The sequence below is a fragment of the Tachypleus tridentatus genome, chromosome 6 (genome assembly GCF_004210375.1).
Source record: "Tachypleus tridentatus isolate NWPU-2018 chromosome 6, ASM421037v1, whole genome shotgun sequence".
In the NCBI taxonomy this organism is placed as follows: domain Eukaryota; kingdom Metazoa; phylum Arthropoda; class Merostomata; order Xiphosura; family Limulidae; genus Tachypleus; species Tachypleus tridentatus.
In genome coordinates this window covers 59,267,509-59,294,850 of record NC_134830.1, presented here as the reverse complement: position 1 = coordinate 59,294,850, position 27,342 = coordinate 59,267,509, and the positions used below count along the sequence as shown (strand labels likewise).

The window sequence follows — 27,342 nt, the reverse complement described above, 5'->3', positions numbered from 1 at the left end:
GTAGTGAGTTACACGGCCATCATTGAGAATAACTTCAAACATTCACTTTGGCATGGTCAATATAAGCGTTTGCAGAAGGCTGGCTGGAATGTTATTCCAAGTGGTGAATATGGCTTCATGAAGATCACATTCTGTTTGGAATTGACGTCCATTTCTATAGACTTCCCTTGCTATCCACTCCCAGACATTTTCAATGGGGTTCAGTTCAGGCAAACACAGTGGATGGTCCAAAAGAATCACGTTATTCGCCATGAAAACGTTCTTTGTCCTGTGGTCATTGTGGATTGCAGCATTGTTCTGCTGAAAGATCCAGTCATTTCCACACAAGCAAGGGCCTTCAGTCAATAAGGATGCTCTCTCCAACATGCCAATGTAGCCAGTTGCTGTTTGATGCCCCTGTATAACCTGAAGCTCCATTGTTCCATGGAAGGAGAAAGCACCCCAGATCATGATGGAACCTCCTCCAGTGGGATATCCTTATCGTGCCAATAATGTTGGAAGCCATCTAGACAATCTAGGTTAAATTTTTCTCATCAGAGAACAAAACCTTCATCTACTTTTCTATATCCCATGTATGGTGCTTCTCAGCAAAGTTTAACCGAGCTGTTTCACGTGGTGTGGCCTTTGAAGATGTTTACAGTTTTTAAAGCCTTTCGCTCGGAGATGCTGTCTTATTGTTCTTGAGCTACATTCTGCATCCGTAAGGGCTTTAATCTGGTTTGATGATCGGCTGCTGTCTTGCCTAACAACCCGTCGAATCCTCCTGCTCAATGCCAGGGAAATTTTCTTGGGCCAACCACTTGAAATTCTCGTTCTGTATCCCTCAGGGTCTTTTAAGAAATTTGCAACAGCAGTTTTACTGTCCAATCTCACCAGCAATGGCACATTGAGAAAGACCTTGCTTTTGCAGCTCGGCAATTCTGCCACGTTCAAACTCCGTCAACGTTTTAGCCTTTGCCATGTTTTTACCTAATGTAACACAGGAGATGTCAGTGAAAGATGTTGACAATGCTAATGCTTGAACACAAATGACTAAATTTTGTTACGTGTATACAGATTAACGCTTCGTTTCAGTATGGTGTTAAAGTTTTGACCAACTATATTTAGGCTAATTTCATAGTGTTCACATTTTCCCTATTAAATGCTAAAATATTTTTATTTTTATTTTCCCTTTACTTATTTTCATCTTTTGAAGCTCTACTCAAATAAGTTGTTGAGTCTAACAATGCAGAATGCATATTTTTTCTTTATGTTCATTGGCCTTAAAATTTTGGCCAGCAATGTATATATGTCTAATGTATAATAATTAAAATGCAACTGCATACTACAAAATACTTGTCCACTGAAACACAGGGAAGACTAAAGGTAATTTTTATATTACTGGATGCGTAACAAGTGCACATGCACCATATCAATGCAAATTATGTAATGTTAGCTAGGCATGACTGGAAGGTCAATATAATAAATATATAGTATTATGATATTTAAACTGAACATTTAAATTTTTGTGTTATAATATGTAGCCATTCTAGCATGAAAAAAAACAACATAATTTATATTTATTTCCTAATTTTTTTATGATGGTTATGAGGTTGATCAAGTGACAGATCCCATACAGTTAAGACTACAGAAAATAACAGAATATAAAATCTTACTGAAAACAAACATTTGAAATATTTAGGAGGTTTTAGAGAATATTCAAAAAAATATTTGAAGTTTTTGGATGAAGAATAGTTTTATAGTCATCACATGAAATCACTTTGCACTCAGACTGGTAACAACTACTTTCACAAATAAATCTTTAGTAAAAATCTGATTTTTTGGACACAAAATACTTGTAATCTTTACTGAAAGTCCTCCAAATTTTGTGAAGATATACTTGTATCAAAAATCATAGTGCAAATACTTAACGTGTACAAATGTGTAGACAAACCTGTGTATATTATACCAAGCCCATAGCAAAAGGGTTAAATACTTAACTGATAACTGAATGTAATCTTTCATCATAAACTAAGATCTCAAGGATTGTATTCTACTTTTGTATTGCCCAACTCAAAAGTCTGTACAAAATAGAACTTTTAGTTTCTCACAAATATTCTGAATTATAAATGTTGGAATATATTCAGATATATGTAAAACTTGCTTGTTCAAGGTCTGTCAAAAATTGTGAAAAGTGTACCAAAACAGTAATGTGAAGCTATTTATTTGTAAATTAATTCACTTCTCAGTGTATGATTTCCTGGAAAATAAAATATACTATTTATCTACAATGTCTTAAAGAACAACTGAAAACAAATGTACAAGATAAACCTTACACACTACTTTTATTTCTTGTAAAAATATACAAAATATCTTGGAACTTTTTGTAACAGTGTATTTTCCTCTTCAGCATGTATTTCTTGATTGTCAATCCTTGAATGTGTTACAGTTTAGCCACTTCATGCACACCATAATTCTTTTAACCAACTATAGTTTTCTGACTCAACAGAGGTTAACTTTTCTAGTAACTGTTCCTGTGTTACATTTAATTCACCTCCAGCCAGTTTGTCATTCTTTATTTCAGTTTCATTGTCATTTTTAGCAATTTTGACTCCCTGTTTATCTTCTTCATCTGTTTCTGACTGACTGGTCTCTTTTTCTTTCCCGTCTTCATCCTCTTCATCACTTTCTCGAACATTCCACGTTCTACAAAAGAATACTTTTATCATATAAAGGTTTCTTTAATATAAAAGCAAATCTTGCAGATGGTCTCACTACAAGAACTGAAAATATTGAACAAAATCAACATCGAACTGCATGTGGAAAACACAAGAGTAATTTAAATGGAATGTGATAAATTACACTCACAAATTAGTGGTTGTAAAAAATCATAGCTTTGCATTTTTCTATCATCATTAACAACACAAAATTATTATTATGCATTGTTTTAAAAAATATGTTATTACCTCAATATGTGTATATTCAATAACTGTAGTTTCAATATAAAGAACTTTGGATTTTACCTATATTTTACACAGAAAGCTAAAAATCAAGTAAAATAATAAATACATAATAAATTCATTGATCTACAACATGGTATAAGTATGAATAATATTATAATAAGATATGGATTTGTAAGCTCAGCACATCAAGATGGTCACCAATTGTTAACATTCATCTCAGCTGTCAGGTTTTATGCATTGGGCAGGATTCTTTACAATAGGTGTCTGGAAAGTGGAAGAAAGCAAAACAATCCAAACTTCGTTTCTTTTACTAAAAAACAGTGTTCCTCTTCACCAAAAGAGTGTGTTTTTCTTACAGAACAGCCACACCATGTTATTTGCTGTGTCCACCAAGAGGAGCTGAACCCAAATTTAGTATTGTAAATCCAAGACTTACTGCTGTCCTACCGATGGATAGCAAAAGAGGAAGAAGAGCCTCAACTTGGGCCTTCCTCACTGATGGATTTTGTCACCCCTCCCCACAACTAATTCCACACCCTTTTCCCACTGAAGCCATGGCGATAGTACTCTATTTTTTTAATAATTATGCTAGTTCTAACACTGTATAATATTATTTTCTTAAATTGTCTTCACTTACAATACAAATGGTAAGTTATGAAGTGTTTAAAGTATGAAATAGTTATGGAGGCTGGAATGTATCCTCATAGTATTAAGGTTACAAGTTATTCAATGTATAAAAAAAGCTCCAGGATTGCATCTACTTGATATATTGAGGTATTATTTTGTTTGCTTTTCAGAAGGGAGTTAAAATATTTAACTTTTTTTTTCATTTAAGGATAACTCCATTACCATAAAAAAAAAGACAACAAATTTTAAACTGTCATTATTCTATAGTCACAGTCCTAATATAAACCTACCATTTTACTAGGCTAGAATCATAAGAGATACAACTATCTTTAACAAGATTACCATTCTAATATACTATTCTCAGTACTACTGGTAAACAGCTCTGCCTAAGTATTAAACTTATACATTTTCTTCTTTATATCAGTGAATTAGTCTTAAGATTAAAGTACATATTCTTAATGTAAGCAATGTTGAGCATTTTAATTTTCATAATTTGTTAAAGTTTCATCCATTACAATCATGTTATATACTTACTTTCTTGTTTGATGAGTCAGCAATGATGTCATGAAATTTGAGCACAAAAGTCCTACTGGAGGGAGAACATGAGAAGGGACTTCAAGGATCTGTGAATTATGAATATGTTTAAAATTACTGAAATTACTAACCCTAACCAAAATTGCAGTGGTGCTAAGCAACAAACCATTTTATATGAAGCTATTTACAGTAATGCTAATTATAATTCTGAGTTTACTAAATACACCTTCATGAAATTGCATATGCTGATAATAAACATTACAAAGTGTGTTGCATACTCAAAAATATTAATATTTTTAATAAAGTATTCTAAATTACTCTGAGTTTGACTCAGCCTCTGTTTAATCTGAGTAAAAGTTGATTTTCATGTTAAGAATATTTTACTCTATTACATTTTTCACATTTATATAATCTTGAGAACATTTTGTACGAACATCAAATCTTTCACTAAAAATTTATATTGTGTCTTACTTTCTCTTCCCTATCACTACATAAAATAAAAAACTGAAAAGTATGAAGTAAATATAATTAAACTTTTTTTTATTTCTAGAATGATCACACATTGTAACAGATAATCACAAACTAATTTTTCTTACAACCAAAGAGAACAGACTTTTTAAACCTGGGTTATATGGATTTATTGCTTTACAGCTGCACTTAAACTGTCCAGGAGTAGTATGCATGAAGCATAACAGCCAGATAGATTTATGTAAACAAGAGCACAACACAACAAATTACAAACATAACTGATTAATATAACATACTATTGTACTAACCATCATGATCAATTTATTTTTCTTTAAGCTAACCTAGTAAATTTCTAATTTTTACATATTACTTATGTTCGTAGCAATAAATAAATATACATATAAAAAACAATAAATTTAGCATTTATCACCAGATTCCTGTTTACTGCTGTACATGAATGGAACACAGAAGGCCTACTTTTCTGTTAGAATGTTTTAAGTGTTTATTTCAAATATGAAATTTATAATACAAAATATCATCATAATGTCACAAAATTACTATAGTTTAATTGATTTTCTAACTAAGCTACAAGTAGGTTTTAAAAAATTCCATCAGTTGCTTGGAGCTCAATAATAATAATTCACAAAAAGTACAAGATGAAAATACACAGGGAAAAGTTACAACCTTTAGCTGATTATTGTAAAGAGCAAAATTCTCATTCTTTTTGTGAGCATGTTATGTGCAGAATATTAATAAATATTTCCTTTCAAAATTCAAAAGTTAAAATTATATAATGCAAAACTTTGAATTATAATCTATGTTGTTTTGGTAACTTTATTCACATATATTGATCCATAAAGTTTGATTGTAACTCTGCAAAAAGGCCATGAAAAGGCACAAGTGCATTCTACCCTTTCACCATACACATGGTTAAAAACACTATCAAATAACTGATATGAAATACAATTCACTTCCTTTATCTGATTCACATCATAACAACTGCTGTTCAGGAAAAGTGACGATATATTAGTACTTAGCCAATTAATATGTCTGCCATATTCCAGCCAGTCCGAAAAACCCTGGTATTTGATAGAAGGCCTCATCAGCACTGGATATGGCAGATATAGCATGGTTGACATATAACATATTTTTCTTTGCTTTCACTTATGGGTTCTTAGAATTACGAACAGTTTTACCACAAAAACCTAGTACATTGTAATGTATTTACTTTAGTGATACTGACTTATATTTTAACTGTTATCATTACCTGCAAAACTAGTGTAGCAAAACAATTCTAACAAAATAACCTTATCCAAACATTTTACCCAAACATGTGCAAAGAACTTTTATATATAGACTACTGTATACATACTAAACTCATAAAAAATGTTTTATCTTGCTGAAAACTATTTTGTTATTTAGATAAAAACATTTGCAAATACTGCTCAAAATGTAATTAAAAGTGAAATAGCAGTGTGTACATAACAGCTTTTACTATTCAAAATATGAGAAATTTGCAATATCCAATAAAGTATATCATATTTGGTTTTAGCATAAAGCACAGTTCAGTTTTACAATAGCTCCAGTGACTTTAACAAAACACACTTACTGTCTTTCACGCTGTGTTTTTTCTCTGATAAGTATCTCCAGATAATAAAAGCTACATAGTGTCCATTTCCGAATTCTTACAAATAAAATCAAACAAAACTTTCACACACTCAATCTCCTAAATTTGACATCAAAATCAAATGAAAATTAAGTTGTGCAATACATTAAAATCTATACCAACCAAGTTTTTATTAACTAGCAATGAATTAATGGATCAAAAAAAAATTACAATTCTGTTTAAGTGGCATGCTTTGTTTAAATAAATAACTAATACATGCATGAGCTCATAGTATGACCTCAATTGTAACATTTTTAGAGAAGACAATTTCATTCCTTTATCCTCTCTTTATTCTAAACGCATGAATGAGGAAAAGAACTATAAATGGAACAATCCTAATATCCTTATTTTTAGATTTAATGGATCTTTTGATTGCTGTGAAATCAGATTCATATCTTACATGTACCTAAATGAAGAATGTGGCTGTTATGTTACTGTTTCATTGCACCTTGTGTCAGCTCACCATACATAACTTGAATTGCATTAATTGGTTGAAAGAAAAACTTGTCTATCTGTACTGATTTAAACCACTTAGCTCTATTTAGTTTTGCATTTCAATTCTTAATACAGGAATTATTTTCTTTTACAATAAAAACTAAACAAAAACAGTATTGAAATTTTCATGACATTTTAAAGATATACTCAACTTCAATGATTTTTCAGGTCCTAGAATTGGCAAGAGAAAATTCCAGTCTGTTTATAGGTTTCCTGACCCTAACATGAACCTTAGCAGATTACAAAAAACATCAAAGAATAATTCTGAATTCATCATTTTTAGTTGTTAGTAATGCACCAAAAGTAATCCTGCCTCGTTGTCAAGTAACAAGTCATAGACAATTTCTAGAAAACTACTGTATCTGGATGACTTTCAAGTACAAAATATTTGACTGCAATAAACATAAAAAAAACTATAAACAAATTTTAATGTTAATTTGGTGTTATAAATACTTAGCAGTATTTCCCTGTTAATTAAAAGTAATTCTTACCTGGTTGACCTCTTTTAATCCTAGAATTCCTTGGAAAAGTTGAGTTTCATGTTTTGATGGCTCAACATCTGTCTTATGCTTCCGAGCTATCAGTTGTCCAAATGGTGTGGTGGATAAATTTTGTTGCAACTTAAGCTAGATTTTTAAAAATGTTACAAATCATAATTTGGTTATATTTTAAAAAATCATATTTTTACTTATATTCTTCATTTAACAATAGCATGCATGTTTTAAATGTTAACAATTTTGATCATTTCAGTATGGAAGAGTAGTGACCAGTATTTTGTTCAACAAACACCATGTTTGAGAAAATGCTATTAAATCCACAGTACTTTACAATATACTTGAACAGTGATAGTGCTGGTATATAGTAAAAGAATCAAAACTAACACATTCTACTGCAGTAATGACTTAATTTTACAGCAAATTATAGTGATTATGTCAGGCAACAGTATGCAACATAATCAAAAAGATCTTCAACTGGAAAAGCTTCAAAATCTGCTTTATGAAACATTCATTCAACCATTGCATGCCTCAAGTAACTGGAGGACAAAATAGGTATTAATTTTATTTCATATGAAAATGTACTGGTCAATCTCGGAATGTAGTGCATTTGGGTATATGTACAATCAACGAAACATGCTAAAAAACTACTGTCCTTCTATACTAGATTGGCTTATGGAAAGCATGCAAGTAGGTGGAGTGGCCTCTGGACATGATGGCATTAAAATGGAGTCTTTTGCAATGGAAGTGACATTGCAAAGCTACTCTAAAGTCATTAGACAGGGCATTATCAAACACAGCAACATGAATCATAATTACATAATGAGATTTCTTTTTTTTTTTAAATATTACTTACTCCACCCCGTTTTACTTTTATAGTTTCTGAGAAAATGCATACAATCTAGCAAAGCTATAGTTTAATTGTTCTTTCAATATCAATTCGAAAAAAATAAATAATGTAAAGATAGCATGCTAAGTTAGTCTGAAAAAAAGACAACTTTCAGGTTAAAAAAACCTTAACACACCATTAGCTTCACTACTGATATTAAAGTTGCTGCATGTGTGCGTGTTTTCTTGTAGCAAAGCCACATTGGGCTATCTGCTGAGTGCAATGAGGGGAATCAAACCCTGATTTTAGAGTTGTAAATCCAAGGACTTACCGCTGTACTAGTGGAGGGCAAAGTTGTTGCATGATGTATTTTAAATTAAGAATTGTTCGAGCTTATTCATTAAAAACTTGATTATATATAAATGTTACATTCATCAGGAGACTCATCCATTACAATAATAGATCAGAAGTCACTGTGGCCAGGAAATGCAACTATTAATGTCTATAAATATTTATCTGAGCATAATGTTGTAGTTAATTAAACAGTTGAGGATTAAAGAGAGCCTGGAAATTTGTAGTCTATAATTTTATGTCAGCCTAGTGTGAATAACCCTTAGATTTCATGCTTGTTCTGTTTAAAACAGTTCAAAAGTTAGCAAAAAAGGCACATTTTAAAATAATTATGTACATAAGTTCCTTAAAACCTACTATCAATATAATATAAAGAATATAAACTTCTAGAATGTACATAGTGAGGTATGGATATTATTTACTAATATAAAAAAGCATTCTAAGACCTTTTTAAGAAAATAACACTTTGGATTAAATACTTTTGTTAACCTACAAGCTGGAATATCTATCCATTGGACAGATGAAATAAATATGTAACAAAGGACCTGAAACTGTGCTTCTATTTTCTTATTCTTAACGTAATGAACATTAAGTGTAGTAAAAATATATTAAGGTACCAACACTGAAAATAAAGATGTACTCTTTTCAAAAATTCTATCAAATGTGTATATTTAGGATATTTGAGTAAAGCTACAGAAGAGCTAACTGCACCAATAAACTGTTGCCAATTTTTAATTGGTAGACTACATGAAAGATAAACAGTCAACAGCACTTACTGCCAACTGTTGGGTTACTTTAGTTGAATAGTGGGATTTGACTGTCACTCTTTTTAGGCATCCATAGCCCCAAACTGAGGAGCACAGTTGTGAGGCAACAGGATGCAAACCACAGTCCAGTATAGCAAGCTAACCACTTAGCTTTGCCCAGGCTCCTAAAATAAATCTCTTCATATTAGGCATACTACACTCTTCTTCAAACTATAAAAAGTTTTTATACATAACTCATATATTTAATTGAAATAAATAGCCAAAAACATTTCACCTGTGAATCTTCAGGTTCTGGATCTGGTTCATCAGTTATAGTTAACAGTTCCTGAAGTGAAAAACAAAACAAAAAACTTTCATGTAAACACGAAACAGAAGGCTAGATGAAAGAAAATCTATGATTATATCTTCTTTTATTTAAATATCATATTTTCCCTATCTCAATCCTTTATTAAATTTTATTATACATATTGAATTAATATTTTAAAACAAAAATAACCCTTTCTATACCCTACACAACCAAAACTGTTTTATAATAGAATACTAAGAGAAAAAAACTTGTGGTTTGCATATGGAACATTTTTTTTTTATTATGGTATTTTGTATTTGAATGCACAAAATTTATAAAATGTAAAACTTACGAGGATCACTTTTGTTGCCTTGTAATTGAGAGATACAGCTAAAGTACATACATAAGAGATTCAGTATACAGAGCTCTGAATCTGACAGTTAGACTGGGGATCTCAGTGACTGTAATGTTAAATATATGTTCTTCAATGTGTTATACACACCAAACAACACCTTAAGTACAAAAGCCTTGAGCCAAATGGTCTGATCAAAAAATGATAAATTAACTGACTGACTGATTTATCCAGTAAAAGGTGACTGATCTGGTTAAACTTTCAAAACCTTGTATAATGGGGCAAGTAATAAAACTCAGTGATATTGCTCCCAGGCCCCGAATAAAAACTCTGTTAGTATTAATACTCTAAGCACCTATAAATAAAATAAACAGATTCACACTGGTGTCTGATATGGGGGTGCTCTGGGGGACTATTGTCTTTGCAATGCAAAGTACTTTCTACACTCAATTAAGTGTAAATGGATCTCTATGCATGCATATACATTACTCTTTTAATTAAATAACTAAGAGAAATTAGAATTTTGGTGTGGAATTTTTGACCAGCAAGTTTTTTTGGTATCAGTCACTTTTTTAACGGTTATCAAACAATTTTCAATTTTTATAGAAGAAATGCTAACTAACCAATTCTATATTACAAGATATAATTTACTGATAAGTAATAATGTTAAGATTGAGATGTAAAAGTTCCAGATATCACAGTATACTGGAAGAAAATTAGTCTTAAAACACGTATTTGTTTCTTTGTTGAACTTCACACAGCTCCACGATGACACATTGCACTAGTCATTCCTAATTTAAAAGTGACAGCCTAGAGGGAAGGCAGCTAGTTATCACCATCCACTGCCAACCCATGGGTTACTCTTTCACAAAGTTGTGGGACTGATTGTAACATTTTAATGCTACAACAGCTGAAAAACAGAGTATGTTTGATGATAAAATATGAACCAAAGGTATGGAAACTGAGATTTAAGTGCCCTAACAACCAGGCCATGATAAGTGTTAAAGCATGTAAACCTATGAGTTTAAAATCTTAACATTAACTTTATTGTTGGGCATCTTTCCCTTTTTCTATAAAGGTATACAACATAATTTTTTTTCAACACTATACTACTGCATTAACTCATACCTGTTTCTCTGTCATAAAGTACAGCTGACTGTTGCATTGCCACCAGAGGTCACCACTAGAAACAGTTGTTTTTGGAATAAATGCTGCACCAAGAACTGAATCACAAGTAATGTTTTCATGGATGTATACAGGCTCAGGATTGCTAGGTCTGAAGATATACACTATAAACAAAAAATACTGATGCAAAGGATGCCTTCATGTTTCATTTCATATAAAGAACTTAAAATAATATAGTTTGTCCAGCCTCTCACTCAGTCACAAATGTTTAAAGTTTAGTAGTTTGAGACAAAAAAAACAAAAAACTACACTTTATGACACTTTCAGATGTGAACAGTAATTACTTCATTCAGTCAACTGCAGAAAAACTGAAATGCAAATAATTAATTTAATGTTATATTTTATTCAAAGCTATATTTAACATACATCAATAACAAAATAATTTTTTTGTATTCTTAAAATTTTGCTGAATAAATGCTGTCTCATTTTTTTAATTCACTTATAAATATCCTCAGAACCCTTGACTATAATATCACTTGGCATACTTTTAAACACAAATAAAAAACAGTTATAAATTAGAAGGGGAGCATGGACCACCCCCTTCCACTGCTCTAAACTGAAGTGCACGGTTTTGTTGTCTGATGTAAAAATACCGATGCTAAGTGTGTCATTAAATTCCACTTTCATTTGATACAGCTTCAGGTATTTTGTTAAAATCTATTCACTTTTTCTTGCCCTCACTCATGCCATTAAAGAAGTGAAACTTAAAATGGCTACCAGACTTAAACAGTTCCTTCAACTGCTTATCCATTTCAACAAATCTTTGGTAGTTCCTCTTGAGTTCCACTATGACATTCATCTGGGTCAGCCAGTTTCTCACAACAATTTGTGACACCTCTACTCTACTTACAAACATAATACTTAAATACATACACATATACAGATGAAATATTACAATAAAATGACCAAAGAACATCCTTCTTAAATAACTATCAGTTCAGCAAGCATAATTATTTTTTTTTGGAAACCAAAACTTTCATGTAATACTTCTGTTAGACATTTCACTGTTCATCTGAAGCAGTCTTAAGTAATTCTGTAAAAATGAATATGAGTTGTCATTAAACAAATACACCATCAGTTATACCCTTTAAATCGAAATGGAATTTTTTCAATTAATATAATGCTAATAATCTTGTATAAAATATTTGGTAGCAAAAAAACGACTTTTAATAACATTTGAACAGATGACTAAAATTATTCAAATCAGCTTCTGATATCTGATGTTGAACTACACTTTTACATATACAGGTTTTCAAACTGAAATCAACTATCAATGATACCAAGTTGCTTATACAAGACATGTAACCAAAACAGTTTATGTAACATTAAATATTTGACAAATGTACATGCTTTCTTTAGTTCTAATTAAGTTTATAATTGTAAGTTTGTATACACATCAACAAAGAACATTATTAATAAATGAAAGCTGTGTACACATTGAAACCACACCACACTATGCATTGAGCCAAGTCTATCAAAAAATGTACTTGAATAGATTTCCAAAACAACAATCAAATTATATTTCTGTCTTTCAAGATTTGCAATTGTGAAACACTACTGAAATTAGTTCATTTTAGTTTAATTATTTGTTATAAGTTGTTTTTTTTTACAAATTACAGTTTGTACAGTAAGGAATATTTTTTAAACAGGTACGGTGCTTCAGTCTCTGATGTGATCACTATCAAGTACACAGATTTCAACCTTCTTTACGATTTTAAAACATAATCCTACTATAAAAATCATAAGTAATAAAGAAATTAGTTTAATTTTATTTTTTAACACTTCTTTATGTATCTTGGGTAGAAACACATAAATAACAAGTTTTGAATTCCATTTTTTCATACTGGAAAGTTCTATTTACTTAGTAACAATAAAGCTTAACTACTGATTTTTTACAGTTCATTTTATTTAAAGTGAGTAGCAGTAAAACTTATATTAAAAACAACACACATTAAAATATTTTTATTTTGTTCACACTATGAGAACAAAACACACCTGCTAGTTAAAAAATTAAAAACAAGTCTTTACAATAAAAGAAAATCATAAAACATGCTCAATCATCAAATATTACAGAACAGTACAGGATAAATTTCAATGTTTAACAAACTGCTTGCTTACAAGTTTTGTCTTTACTGAAAGTTGCCATAATATCTGAGGATAGATCTCTAGCAAGGAGACAAATTTCACACTGGATGTTCCATGCCACTGAAACAGGAAACACGTTAAAACATTAAACTGAGCAATTAAAACCAGGAAAAACAAAATCCAATACATGCTGAGATAAATTTTAAAATGCACCATTTTTGTTGCTGTTGGAAAACAAAACTAATCCAAATTATGGCATTTGTTTGTTGAGTTAAACAATGAAATAAAAACAGGCAGTGTTGATGATTATGCTTCAGTAGTTTTGGTGAACCAAATGAAGTGTACAAATCTGCTGTTTGTCCAACATTCACGAGCCAACACAACCATCCCAATGACCTCACCTCAAAACGGTGCATCCAAACTCTTTTAAAATGGTACCAATAAAACAAATGTAATTCACAGCATTCACGATGCAATGATTGACTCAGTCTCAAAGGGACAGGGCAATTAATGCACTCCAAGCTGATCAGAACTACAGAAGGAATACTGAATGCCAGCCATTCAATGATTGGATGTTTACACCAGCATTATGATAATACTAGAAGTTCAGCAGACCTCCCAACACAAGGAAGGCTTCATGTAACAAACCCTTATTAAGATCCAGCTGGTGCATCTGCTCAACTGATTACAGTTCTCTACTAAACACTTAAACTGAGAATTAACAAAAAAAACAAACAAACAGATATATGTTAAAAGTTAAGGTAATGATACACAAAAAACCAAAACAGACATATTAAAAAATTATGTAATGACACACATGAAAAGCAGAAACCAACGTGTTCCAATTAGAGAAATAACAAACCTTTAACCTAGTATGTATCCACACAGTTAACATGTATTCATACCTGTCAAAGATAAAATATTCCACACAGTGATTGAAGTAGGGGTTGCACAAACCACCAGGTGACAGCAACTTTTCTGACCAAACAATATTTGGCTAATTAAAAAACAAATAAAGATGTTTTGTATCTGTTTAAGAAGTAAAAAACAAGCATTATTTATTAAAACTGTTTAAAAGTTCAACTGTATGTGTCTGTAATTTGTATGTAATACAGAAAGTTGGATATATCTTAATGTCTAAAGTTGTGATGATACAGCAGTACAAGTGTTGTATCATGATGCCGTGATACAATTGTATCAATATATTATTTAATGATATATTATTTATCTTCACAAAATTTAGCACACCTTCAGTAAACATAATGTCTTTTGTACAGAAAAAATAAGAATTTCTAATAAAGTATATTTGTTCAAAATTAATGATTCAATAGAGGAAAATGAGTATTACATGTTATCTTCATTTGTTTTATGAAAAACACCACATGCATAGTAACATTGAAATTAACAATACCAAATTTTTTTTTTTCACTTCTCTTATCAGCTGCCATTTAATTGATCAAACCTGAGAATTTCAAAAAGCACTGTAGTGTGAAGTACTTAAATAAGATAATGTTAATAACAAACTTAGTAACAAACTCTTCGTACAGCTTCAGTGTCAATACAGACCTTTGTGTAGCTTTGTGCTCAACTACAAGTAAATGTGAATAAAAACCAATTATTTTCTTTTAATAATAATTGGCTCACCTGATATTTTCTTCACTTTTTGGATGACACAATGTTGCCTTTAAAGCATTTGTCTCCGATTCCCAAAGTGTAGCTATGTGGTCGAAACTTACAGCAAGAAGGGACCCATCTGTGGAGAAATCAGCATCCTTGGCAACCATGTTACGGTAAAAGCCAACAGACTGACAGTTCCAACACAGTTGTTTACCTAATAAAATTAAAACTTACAAATTACCAGCAAGTATAAAAATACCAAAAAAAACAGACTACATGAACAGATTTATAAAACAATAAAAATCAAAACCTGAATTTTAAATGAACACTATGTTAAAAACCATTTTCCACACTGAGTAATAAAAGGCAAACAAAAGCTCACTTTTCAACTATGAAAAGTAAAATAAACTAGTATTATATGGTAGCAAAACAAATTTTACCAATTTATAACTTGAACTGAGCAATTACCTCAATTACTAATGCAAATTAGTGTTTTTAATTATTCCAAGTCTCTAAACAGTCAAAAGACTGCTAATATGGTTTCTCATCATTATTTCTGACTAATTCTACTTTTTTCAGTTTAACCAATTAGTGTCAACTTAAAAATAATCAAAACTAGTGTTTACAATTATTCCAACTACCCAAGTCTCTTGAGAGAATAATCAACTAATTGAGTGTAACTATTTAATGACAGTGACAATTAATCAATTAGCAAATTACACCAATCACCCAGTTCTAATTGATGCAGATATATTCTTGTATCATATAATTTATTCAGGAAAGATTTTATATGTCAAGAAAACTAAAACACTATAAATGCTGCTAATTTCATGAAATTTCTAATTCTTCCACATAAACTTTCCTTTATATAACAGAAACAAATACAATATGATCAATTACTTTGTGGTTATAATTTTTCTAAGTCACTGTACTTAACAAAATGTATGAGAATACTACCTAACCAATATTTCTATCAGTGGAAAGGAAAATTATGATTAATTCACAATTATGTTAAAAATGTGAATGATCCAGCCTCTAGACAACTTTATTACTAATTAACAATATAACCCCTCTTCCTTCAAAGGTTAAAAAAAAATCCATAACTTAAACATTAATTTTTTCATTACACTTTTACTAATGTAACAATGACAAACTTTACGAATTTAATTGCTTTGTTCTATTTACAAGAGCTTATGAATTAAAGTAAACAAATGTAATAATATTTCAAATACAATATATTTTCTATCTGCTAATAATATCTTTCTTCCAACAGCAGAGGTGATCAGGCTGGCTGTAATACCATCAATTAGTCAAACAAATGTTTCAGTGTGAACTAGATTAAGTTAATGAAATGCAAGTTTTATCAATTTTGTTTATGCCATTACACACCAGAATTAAGTTTATAATTTTAATTAACATCACATTATTTTAAAACCATTTTTTTTTATCTTATTTTATTTGAACTAGCATTGTGCAACACTTAGAAGAACTTGATAATACAGCAAAACCTGTCTAAGCCGAAAACTGCACAGGGTGGAAACCTGTGCAGTCCAAAAATATCAAAATTTTGCAGCATTATCTTAAGATTTCTCTCATAAAAAGTCCTCTTAACAGAACCTGCATAACACAGATGAAAAACTACCTTTCACCTACCTCATCTATCAACAAGTAGGTTTAGAACCTGAGTAAGGCAGAAAAATGTTTTTGATTAAATATTAATTTCTTATGTAATTAATAATTTGTTTAAATATTAATAAATTCTTGGACATTGTGTTACAGTAAGCACTGATTAAATATATTCTGTTCTTTTTTCTGCCATCATTATTCAGGAGGTCACTATTCGAAAGAACGATTGACTGCACTTTTGGTTGCATTTGCTGATGGAAAATGATAGAAACCATGGGTAATAAGTACAAGTGAAAATCCACGCTGTTTCATAAATTTAAGAAAAAATCAACTTCCTATGAAATGGAAAGAGAATAATAAAGCGTGGATGACACGTGCTATATTCGAGGAATTTTTGAACAAATTAAACAAAAGAATGGAACAAGAAAAATAGGAATATTCTATTTTTCCTAGTTAATGGAACTTGCCACCCAAAAGTTCAACTTTCAAATGTTCGTTTAGTCTTTCTACCTCCATGTACAACATCAGTTCTACAGACACTAGGTAATGGAATTTTACAGTGTATAAAATTGAAATACAGAAAACTGATGCTTCAGCATATTATTGCAAACATGGACAACTGTAAGAGAGCATGTGAAATGACCATGAAAATTGACGTGTTAGATACAATTCAATCAAATGCATAAAAGATGAATGCATAGTAAAGTGCTTTCAAAACTGTGGATTTATTCTTGATAATGGTGGAAATTGTGAAGTTGTTTGTTATGATGATTCTAGTGAAATCCAAACTCTGAGAAGACTGACGTACATAATTCTGTGAACGTAGAAAGTTTTGTGAATGTTGACAAGAATGTTTTCACAGAAACTGATGAAATAGATTTAAAATCTATAATAGAATCACAAGATGGTAACAATGCGAGAGATTCAGAAGATGAACAAAATGGAAAAGATAGTGAAGAAATAGAAATTCCTACTTCATCGCAAGTGTTAAGTTATATTAATGCTACCAACTTGTATGCAAAAATGGAGGAAAATAAACTTCCTGAAAAGGCAGCAGAATTGGCGTTCTCTTTTAACCACACGAGAAAAAAAAAAACGAAATAATTGAAATTGGACACTTTCTTTAAATAAATTTGATTAAGATTTTGTATAATTATGTATATGTTGAATGTCTATTTTTGTTCTTATTCTAATAAATATAGCATAAACAGTATAACTTTACATGGTTTGAAAGTTTCTATTTAAAGCCGAACATGTCCATTAAAAAAGCAAGTTTAACCAGCACTTTCCCATTTATTCCTGAACATTGTGACAGGTGGTTATATTCTTAACATATTGGACACAAATACATCGTCCCCTCAAAAATAAGTGAGGCAAAAGCTGTGTATGCACAGCCCAAAGATTTTGCTTAAAAGTATATTCTATAATGAGTGGAAAATAACTTGCAAAATTTAAGATTTAATTCAAGAGAAAAAAAAAAGCAAATTTTAAAAAAACGGTTGTGAACACTCACAAAATGCACTTTTTAGGTTGCCTTATCAGTGCCGTCCGGATAGTCATGTGACTGCCAAACATTCACGATGATCTGACCATGGCTTCTGATAGTAAACAAACGGGAGTCTCACGATCTATTTCAGTTTGGCTTCACAAGCAAGACTAATGAATCAGAAGACAATACTACGGAACCCCAGTGAAAAAACCCAAGCTTGTTGACCCAAGCCCAAGTGTTAAAGCAAAAACTGTTACAGCTAGTACTAGCGCTAAGCCTACTCGTTGTTTCCAGGATGAATGGAATAGAAGCTGACCATGGCTGGAGTATAATAATGCTACCGGACTGATATTTTGCTCAATTTGTCAGGAATATGACCAAAGTAGTGGAAGGCAGAAGAACACCTTCATACCAAGATCTTCCAATTTGAGAGCAAGTGCTGTTAAGGAGCATGAAAACAGTCACGCCCACAGTCTAAGTTGTCAAGCTAAGACAGTAAAATAAACACCTGATTTAACTCCCATGATGAAAGAATTGAGCAAACTTAACCAGACTGAGAAAGATCGTTTGCTTGTGCTGTTCAGAACTGCCCTTTATATGGCTTTAAATGCCAAACCATTCAAAGATTTTCAAACGGGAGTCTCACGATCTATTTCAGTTTGGCTTCACAAGCAAGACTAATGAATCAAAAGACAATACTACGGAACCCCAGTGAAAAAACCCAAGCTTGTTGACCCAAGCCCAAGTGTTAAAGCAAAAACTGTTACCTATCAAAACGTGTTTTGTCACAGGAGCACAACTTTGGTATGAACTTAACAGAACATTATGCCAATGACAAACAAGCAGTTATCATTACAAAGTATATTGCAGAAACAATTAGAATTAATGTCAGATCTTACCTGCACACCTCATTATTCTTTGACATTATGACTGATGGCTCAACAGACACTGCTAACATTGAGCAGGAGATAGTCTATGTAAGATACTTGGACAGTGACTGTTACCCAGTAACCCACTTCCTGTGTCTGCTGTGAAGGCTGATTCTGAACACTTGCTACAGACACTTAGTTCAGATAAAGGTTTCTTAATTACCTGAGATGAGAATTTTCTGGATTTATCCTGAATTCCTAATTAAGAAAAATTAAAATGGACAATATTTCATGTACATTTGTGTTTTAATTCAGGTTTACATAGTCATTCCATTATTAATATACATCAGTGAAAACTCAAGCATTTTTCAATTGATTTAAACCAAGAAGAACCATGTATTTACCACTGACAGAATTGAAGCTTAACCTAATGCAAATAGCGTGATAGATAATGGAGCAATTGAATTTTCCAAAGTACAAATTTACATTTTGTTTTTGTTTTTTTACAGAAAGTAATTAATATTGGGTACTAATTTTTTGTACTTGCAACATTGTCCATATATGGCAAGTTTCCCGACTGGCTTGAATCAACTGTATGCCTAACAGCTGATGGAGCAGCTGTCAATTTTGGCACAAATAAAGGACTTGTCAACAGATCGAAGGTGCAAAAACCTTATTTGATAGGGATCCACTGTGTTAGTCATAGATTGGAACTTGCAATTAAGAAGATCATCAAGGACATCCCTTACCTTGATAGTATCCAAACCTTTTTAGAAAACCTATGGAAGTTTTATGACAATTTGCCACAGAACTGGGCTGGCCTCAAAGAAGCTGGTAAAGCCAACAAAAGGGACAGGAACCCAGTGGGTATCCTACAAAGAGCGCACTCTGAAGTCAGTTTCTCATGACTGGCCAGCTTTAGCGGAGCATCTGTATCAAGTAAAGCTGCATGACAAAGGGGAACGTGGACAGAAAGCTGCAAGATTATACAGTACTTTGACAAGCCTTAAATTCATCCTGTACATGGACATACTCTTGGCAGTTCAGCCTGTTTTGACATCTCTTAGTCTCAAAATGCAAGACAATTCTGCTACTGTGAACATTGTTTCTGACAAACTCACTGTTTGCAAAGAGAAGCTGGGCAATCTGAATCATGTTGAGAGATCCCAGAAAATTGTTAAAGAGCTCACAACATGTTAACAAACTGGCAAGTGGTTACATAGAGGAAAGGTGATTGTTATTAGTGGTCAGACAAGGGCCAGAGGCTCAAAAAGTGCCACAAAAGAGACAGTTGCTCAATCCGTGGCTGAAGAAACTGCCATCTTCATAGGTAAAATTTTCACATATCTGAATGAGAGATTCGAATAATTTGATAAGAATTTTATTGGTGCCTTTCAAATTTTTGAACCAAGCAAATGGCCTAAAAGCAAGGAAGCATTGTCATCTTATGGCCATAATAAACTCCAGACACTATTGGACAACTTTGATGCTCTGCTAGAAGCTAAGGGTTTCAACATTGCAGCTGATATTTGCCAAGCTGACTTACATGAGACACTGCTCAAAGCCACAAGACTTGCCAAATCAGATGAGTTCCTGGCTAGTAGTGCAAGTGGATTGTGGGCCCACATGTTAAGCCAAATTAATGTTGAGGACAGTAAACCTTTCCCAAGATCAACAGTGTTGGCCTTGGTATGCCTCATGCAGGTGATTTCCGTGTCATCTGCTGAACCAGAACATGGATTTTCCCAGATGGCAGTTATTAAGGATGACTGGCAGTTCAAATTAATAAATGATTCTCTTAATGACTTGATGACAATAAAATTAGCTAAGAATAAGACCTGTGATCTTGCAAGCACAGAATTACTGTGCAAGTCTGTAGAATCCTGGTGGAAGAACAATAAAATACCAGACGATTTGTGTGTCCACATGAAATTCACACACGTAATGACAATAGAGATACTAACTCTACATCAGCTGATGTCTTAGTGTTGGATGACTAAATCTAAGTTAGATTGATGTGTCATTTTTTTATGGATACAAGGCTTGTTGCTACTTGCTTTGATATAATGTTTCAATAGAGATACTAACTCTACATCAGCTGATGTCTTAGTGTTGGATGACTAAATCTAAGTTAGATTGATGTGTCATTTTTTTATGGATACAAGGCTTGTTGCTACTTGCTTTGAAATAATGTTTCAGTGCCATAAATAAAATGATTCTGTTTTATATAATAATTGTCTGTACTTGATTTCTTGTTTTTGGTAATGTCCAGTGACAATTTTGAGGTGTCCTGCTAAAATTTCAAATGCCCGACAAGTTTCACTGTCCAGCAGGACACGTGTCCTGCTGAAAAGTTAGAATATTTCTACCCCTGCTTTATTCACAAAAGTCTTACTTCCCTTGAGTTAAGCAAGTATAATGTTCCATTCAAAAATTACATATAATTAACGAAATGCATGTTCACTGTCTAATTTTACTTGGTCCTGTACAATTCTGCCTTAGACAAGTTTTACTGTATTACAATATTTTTATAGTAAATATTTTGAAGTTAAAGATAACTAGGGGATAAATTTATTTAGCTTTGAAGCATCTGGAGAACAAATAGTTTCACTTAGTTTCGAATGTATATTTAAAATCAGTTGACAATTCTTTATAAATGCTTTATCATATAACTTTTATCTGTAGTTTAGCTACTGATTTTGCCAGGGTACACTATACCTTTTTAAAATAAAACTACCTATATTTATGTGTACAGCCTCACAAAATCATTATTATACATTACATCTCAAATCACTAATAACCATAAGCTCTGCCAAAACATACCACAATTACAAACACTCTTTCACACCTATTTATATGGTTTGTGGAAGTTGTTTGTCTACCAGCATAATTTAAATTACAAGTGTTTCCGAGTAGTGCAGCAAGTCTAAATACAATTAACAAAAGCAAACCAATCATATAACCCAAGTGTCAAACAAACTGTTAGACAAAGATAATGTTTACTGCAATTTTCACAGCCACTTCTGACTTTTTAAATCTTCAGTTAATGAAACCAATGAAAAACATTAGCATATCAGAACAGACCACAAAAATTATATCACTGAACATAAATGAAGGGTCTTTATACAGAATAAATGACTTCAGCCAGTAGTTCATAAATGTTGACATAAATCTCCTTTATTCTAACAACAGCCCAAAAATATTCATTATCATTAGACATTCACACATACATCATTTGGTTGACCACATAACACTATGAAGTATACGAATAACAGTTCACAAGTGGAACAAAGTTTCAGACGTACCATGAATGTCTGTGTCAGCATCATCAACTAAGCCCCATAGTTTGAATTTTCTATCTTCACTCGTCGTAACTGCTAAAGGCTGTTTCAGAGACTTATCTTGATATTTATATACTGGTTTAAATTTGATAACATAGATTTTCTTATGATGAGGAAGATTGACACAAGTGTTTAAAGTGAAGCTGTAAAATGAATTATACCATTTGTAAGTGCTTTGCTCTACTACACTTATTAAATGTGGTAGCTTAGATCTTTAATGCATGAAACACCTTGTACAAAGAAAAGAGAGCACAAATACATGTCATGATATTATAAAATCTACACACTTTATATCTTTAAGCATATTTAATTTTTCATATTTTAATTGCAGCTTTTTTAAAAACATTTTCATGAAAATAAAATTTTTTCACCTTTTGATCATTCAAAATCATTTAAATTCTAAATCAGTTAATTTTATTTGAGAATATAGGACTAATTGCAGAATTAAGAAGTAGCTATTATAAATACATAAAATTTTCTGAGAACTTTTAATTGTCAAAAGTGAGAAATTCTATCAAGATTTTACAAACTCTTTAAAAACAATTCAAAACTCAAACAAAACACAAGAAATGTACACACACAGACATATGCAGTGTTATATTTATATATCAAAATATTTTGGACACCTACTTAAGAATAAACTACACAGACAAGATTTTTTCTTCCCAAGCATTTATTCCAGATACTAGAATTACTTGTGATTTTTTAATGAAAGTGCTTGCAAAAGAAAAAACAACTCAGTTGTATTTTAAGTGTTTCAAGGCCAAGAAGCACTACCATGAAACTACTTACTATTGAGAGAAATAAATCATGAAGTGTCAATGAGGAGAGTGAACACATGTGTTCTAGTCATATATGATTGACCTTAAAACAACACAAAATGTATTTAATATGATTAATGAATTTACATAAAGACAGATATCTTTAATTATGATAAAAACAAACATCAACACTTCAGCTTTTGGAATACATGATAAGAACAGAATGATACTCCATGTGCAAAGTTTCATTTAGGCTTAAAACAGGTCCAAAGATTGGACCATTTCTACAATGAAGAGAGATAGAGGAAAAAAAAAAAATTTTTTTTCACCAACTGAAATATAGACTATATATTTACATGACTGAGCTAATAATAAACTACATTCTGTAGTATACTGAAAAAAAAAAGTATTATTAGATAATCATTATATATGCTGTATATATTACAAGTTGTCATTCACTCATTTACAATGCAATTAACTGCATTTACTTTACACTTTGTTACATATGCAAAATTTACAATTTGGTTATTATGTAGCAATTTCGCATTGACAAATTAAACTATTTATCTGGTTATCCCAATATAAATAATCAATTTGTGCAATTAATTGGAAATTAAGAAAAAACATTGCCTGCTTTTAATATAAAGTGTTCATATTTTATTTTAAAGCTTTAAATTTATTTCACATACTGGATTGACAATAAAGTATTATTGTACCTTTTGTGTATTTGTTTGGTCATACTAAATTATTCTGTCTTTGGTGTACCTTTTTGGTCAAAGTAAGCAGTTATTGTTCCTTCTATGTTATGAATCATACTGAATAGTACTATAATAAAACTTAAAACCCCTCATTCTAACTCTCAGCCATGCCAATATATACAAGTATTTTTTGTGACAGGTAAACTAGATGTTAATATTTAAGTCACTGTAATGTTTAAAATTGGTGCATCTATTAATTATGTTATTTTTCTCACCAATCATTCATGAAACTGCACATTTTTCATAATGTTAGAACACTGAAACAAAACATCACAGAAATTTCCTGAGAAACCATGAATAAACCTCTGAGGTAATTTTATCTAAATTTCTGGTTTGACCAATTTTGAAAGATATACTTACCTACAAAGCAAATATTGTCAGATTTTAAAATGTTATTCATTTTCTTGTGAATTTCTGGAAGATTGGCTGCAGTAATTCTTAACCAATGTCACATGAATTAAAACACAAGTCTAGTTAAAATATAGACCATCTTAACCCTAGAATTATCAAGATAAAGGACATCTACTTTTCCAACACATTTCCTATAACTGTTTAAAGATGAAAGTGATTACTGATACATAGTTTTGTTGACTACAGTGTCTCTAAACATGAGTTGCACAATAAGTAAAAACAAAGATATGAACATTGCTATTAATACCACTAATTATTACTGTATTTTGGATAGTAAATGAGAAATTTCACCCTACATTTATTCAATTATTTACAAAGTGTATTGTAACTGGCAAAGACATAAAATTATTCAGTATAATGTAAGACATGAACCTCATTACTAGCAAATGGTTAAAAAATGTTCATGATTTGAGAGTTAATCCTCAATAGTGAATTATGCTGGTCACCTTTCAAACAAATAGTTACAAATACAACTACCCTATGTGATATAAAAGTAACAAAGAGTTTTATAACTGAACTAAATGCAAATTTACTTACCTCTGAGGAAGTGAATCAAACCACCAAAATTTTAGTTTAATCTCTATATTTGTCTCCCCATCATCACGAAGTTCAACTGTTCCAAGCCATTCACCGTTGTTATCTATACAAGCCTTAGTTACCTCTCTATTGATGACACATTGATGCCTTTCTTGGGTCGCAAGGTTTTGGTTAACTATATCTAACTATGTATCAAATAAAAGAATATCATAATGAGTACATCTTAGCCAACTTTGTTAAACAATAAACAAAATATATACTGCAATTATGCTGTTTTGATTAACTAAATTTAACCAGATATCAAACAGGTAAAAAATGCATTATGTTACTTTAGCCAATTGTGTTGAATTTTGTGTAACACTACTCGAAGGCTATCTGCACTAGCTATTCCTATTTTAGCAGTGTAAGACTAAAGGGAAGGCAACTAGTTATCACCACCCACTGCAAACTTTTGGACTACTCTTTTACCAATGAAGAGTGTTGCGTATAATGAACAGTTACTGAACAATAAGTAACATTTAGACAAACACTACATCCATCTAAATATTAAATAAAATTTAATTATATAATATCAGGTGTCTCTAGGAGTCAAATACAATGCTGATGAATAGGCACTATCAATAAAAAAATATAAACTAATCAAAACAAACATTAAGTAGGGAGAGAAAAAATATTACATCAACTAGGGATTTCAGTGAACATATATACATAATTTCTAGACCTCATGTTAAAAATCATTTCCATTTGTATAAATTAAATAGTATCTACTCCTGCCATACCCTCACCTACCATATTCAACTTGTTGTTCTTGATTCTAGCCATAATCAAAAGTATAATATTTTTTCATGTGTTTTAACACTCCTACCAAATCAGTTTTACTATTTTAAAGAAATTTAAACTGAACAGTTGAAAAAAGTATTTGTGTTGTTTCCTTGTGTTCACTGGATAGTTTATTTAGTCTATCCATGTTCAGTTATTTTCAGAGTAACCAATTTTTGTTTTCTGCTCTCTCTTTCGGTTTATATTCTAACTTCATACAACATTTGGTACTACAGTTACATACTCTTTAGTTTACATATTTTAACCAGTGGATCCTACTGTTGATATTCTTGTGAACAAGGATTGTGTGAACTTACAAATTTAATGCTATGTTTACAGTTTCAGTTGCAAGCCACCTATACCGTGGCTCATTAATATTTAAATTACTATTTGTGACCTTCAAAACCTGAACCTTAAACTGACAAGCTTTTACCAGTATATATAATTGATGAATACATTACAATATATTGAAATTAGACATTTGGAGATAAACCAACTTAAAAAACTATGATTGGATATTATTTTTGTGGCAACAGTTTTTGAGGTGATTTACCTCCACAGGCATAATTTCTTTATGTTGTCACCTTTTGTTTTTTCCTCTTTATTTATTACAATATATAAAGAAAACACTTTTGTAACTGGGATTTTTATCTATTTGGCACTGACCAGGTCAGGAATATGCTGCATAATAATAAAGCTTTTACTGGTTTAAAAATACAATTTATAAATTTATTAATATCTAAGTTTTAATGAGTTAATTTTAAACAGAGAAACTATTTAAATAAATTCTTTGTATCCTGAACTCCATGTCACACGACAACTTGGAGCTTGGATTTCCCATTTTACTTTTTCTTTATATCCTTATGAGCATTTCAGAGTCTACTAAATTAGATATGCAAACTACAGATTTCAACAACCCAGAATATAACACATAATATTGAACATCCAATCTCCTTTACTGTATGAAATATTATTTTTGAAACAAATGCATGACACACCATCCTATTTCTGACTTTCAAATCATGTCTACAATTATTTCTGACATCACTACAAGCCATATTCATAAGAAATAGAAATAGCAGTTTCTAACTCACATGAATCTTACAATTTTCTATTTTGTTTTGGTACTCAAAGACAGTAATGTACATGGAAATCTTAAGAAGAGTTGATTTAAGTCACTATTTCACTAAAAAGTAAATTCAATTGTAGTTTTTGGACATTTTGTTTTAGGTCCATTATATTTTTTATGTTATAAAATGTACATCTGAAAGCAACACCAATTATTTTGTGGATAACCAGCATAAGTGCGAAACAAAGCAGTCCTCTCGAGACACAATCCCAAGAACAAACAGACTTGTTTGCTTAGCTATATCTTTAATTCTTGTTACATTTTAAATGGAAGTTCTTCAAATGCAAAAATTGAAACAAGATAGGTTATTTTGGTATCTGACTTAACTGTTTCACATAATCGTAAATTGAATGGTTGTTTAAACCAAATTCTCCTCTAATGGTTAATTGACTGCTACATTATTAGATAGGGTCAAAAGAGCATCAGAGAGTACTAAAAGCAAGTCTTTGTGAAATGTTTAGAAAGTCAAAGATATGTCAAATATCTACTGTCCTACTAATATCTTTTACAAGGATATTTGAATGTACTCTGTTTATACAATTTTAATAAATATCACCAAAAAAAGGGTTCAGACCTGAAACATACATAAGAAGTCTTGATGACGAGAAACCCACTTCAAATAAAAATGTACCAGTATAATGGTGGGCATAAGGCTAAATTGATGATACAATTGCTGGATTAACACATACAGAACACATTATTATTTTTTTTAACCACGTCAACTCTATCCACCCCAACATTAATTTAGCCTGTGAACAGGAAAAAAAACTAATCAAATAGCATTTCTTAACCTCAAGCTCACAAGAACCAATACACAATTCAAAACAGAAATCCACAGAAAAATCACCCACACTGGATTATATGTTCCCTGGAACTTAGCAAATGAACCAAAACGAAAACTCAA

General features: G+C 31.2%; 1 protein-coding gene across 3 annotated transcripts in view; it reads right to left on the bottom strand.

The window, feature by feature from the left end:
- Window positions 1-2,307: 2,307 nt before the first annotated feature.
- The window catches only part of l(2)05287 (WD repeat-containing protein l(2)05287), a 47,789-nt gene continuing 22,754 nt past the window's right edge, over window positions 2,308-27,342 (bottom strand). The window contains exons 2-12 of one of the 3 annotated variants that reach the window (XR_013029079.1): window positions 24,491-24,675; window positions 21,988-22,166; window positions 14,726-14,912; window positions 13,987-14,078; window positions 13,115-13,201; window positions 10,940-11,100; window positions 9,448-9,498; window positions 7,224-7,358; window positions 6,181-6,255; window positions 4,104-4,192; window positions 2,663-2,685 (exon numbers count right to left, since the gene is read on the bottom strand). Coding sequence is in view for 1 of the 3 variants with exons in the window: in XM_076505022.1 (XP_076361137.1) it covers window positions 2,439-2,685; window positions 4,104-4,192; window positions 7,224-7,358; window positions 9,448-9,498; window positions 10,940-11,100; window positions 13,115-13,201; window positions 13,987-14,078; window positions 14,726-14,912; window positions 21,988-22,166; window positions 24,491-24,675 (1,413 nt within the window). In the remaining 2 variants the exon portion in view is untranslated. Of the gene's footprint in view, window positions 2,686-4,103; window positions 4,193-6,180; window positions 6,256-7,223; window positions 7,359-9,447; window positions 9,499-10,939; window positions 11,101-13,114; window positions 13,202-13,986; window positions 14,079-14,725; window positions 14,913-21,987; window positions 22,167-24,490; window positions 24,676-27,342 lie in introns of those variants that run through there. The other 2 variants (XM_076505022.1, XR_013029078.1) reach the window with 2 other exon arrangements.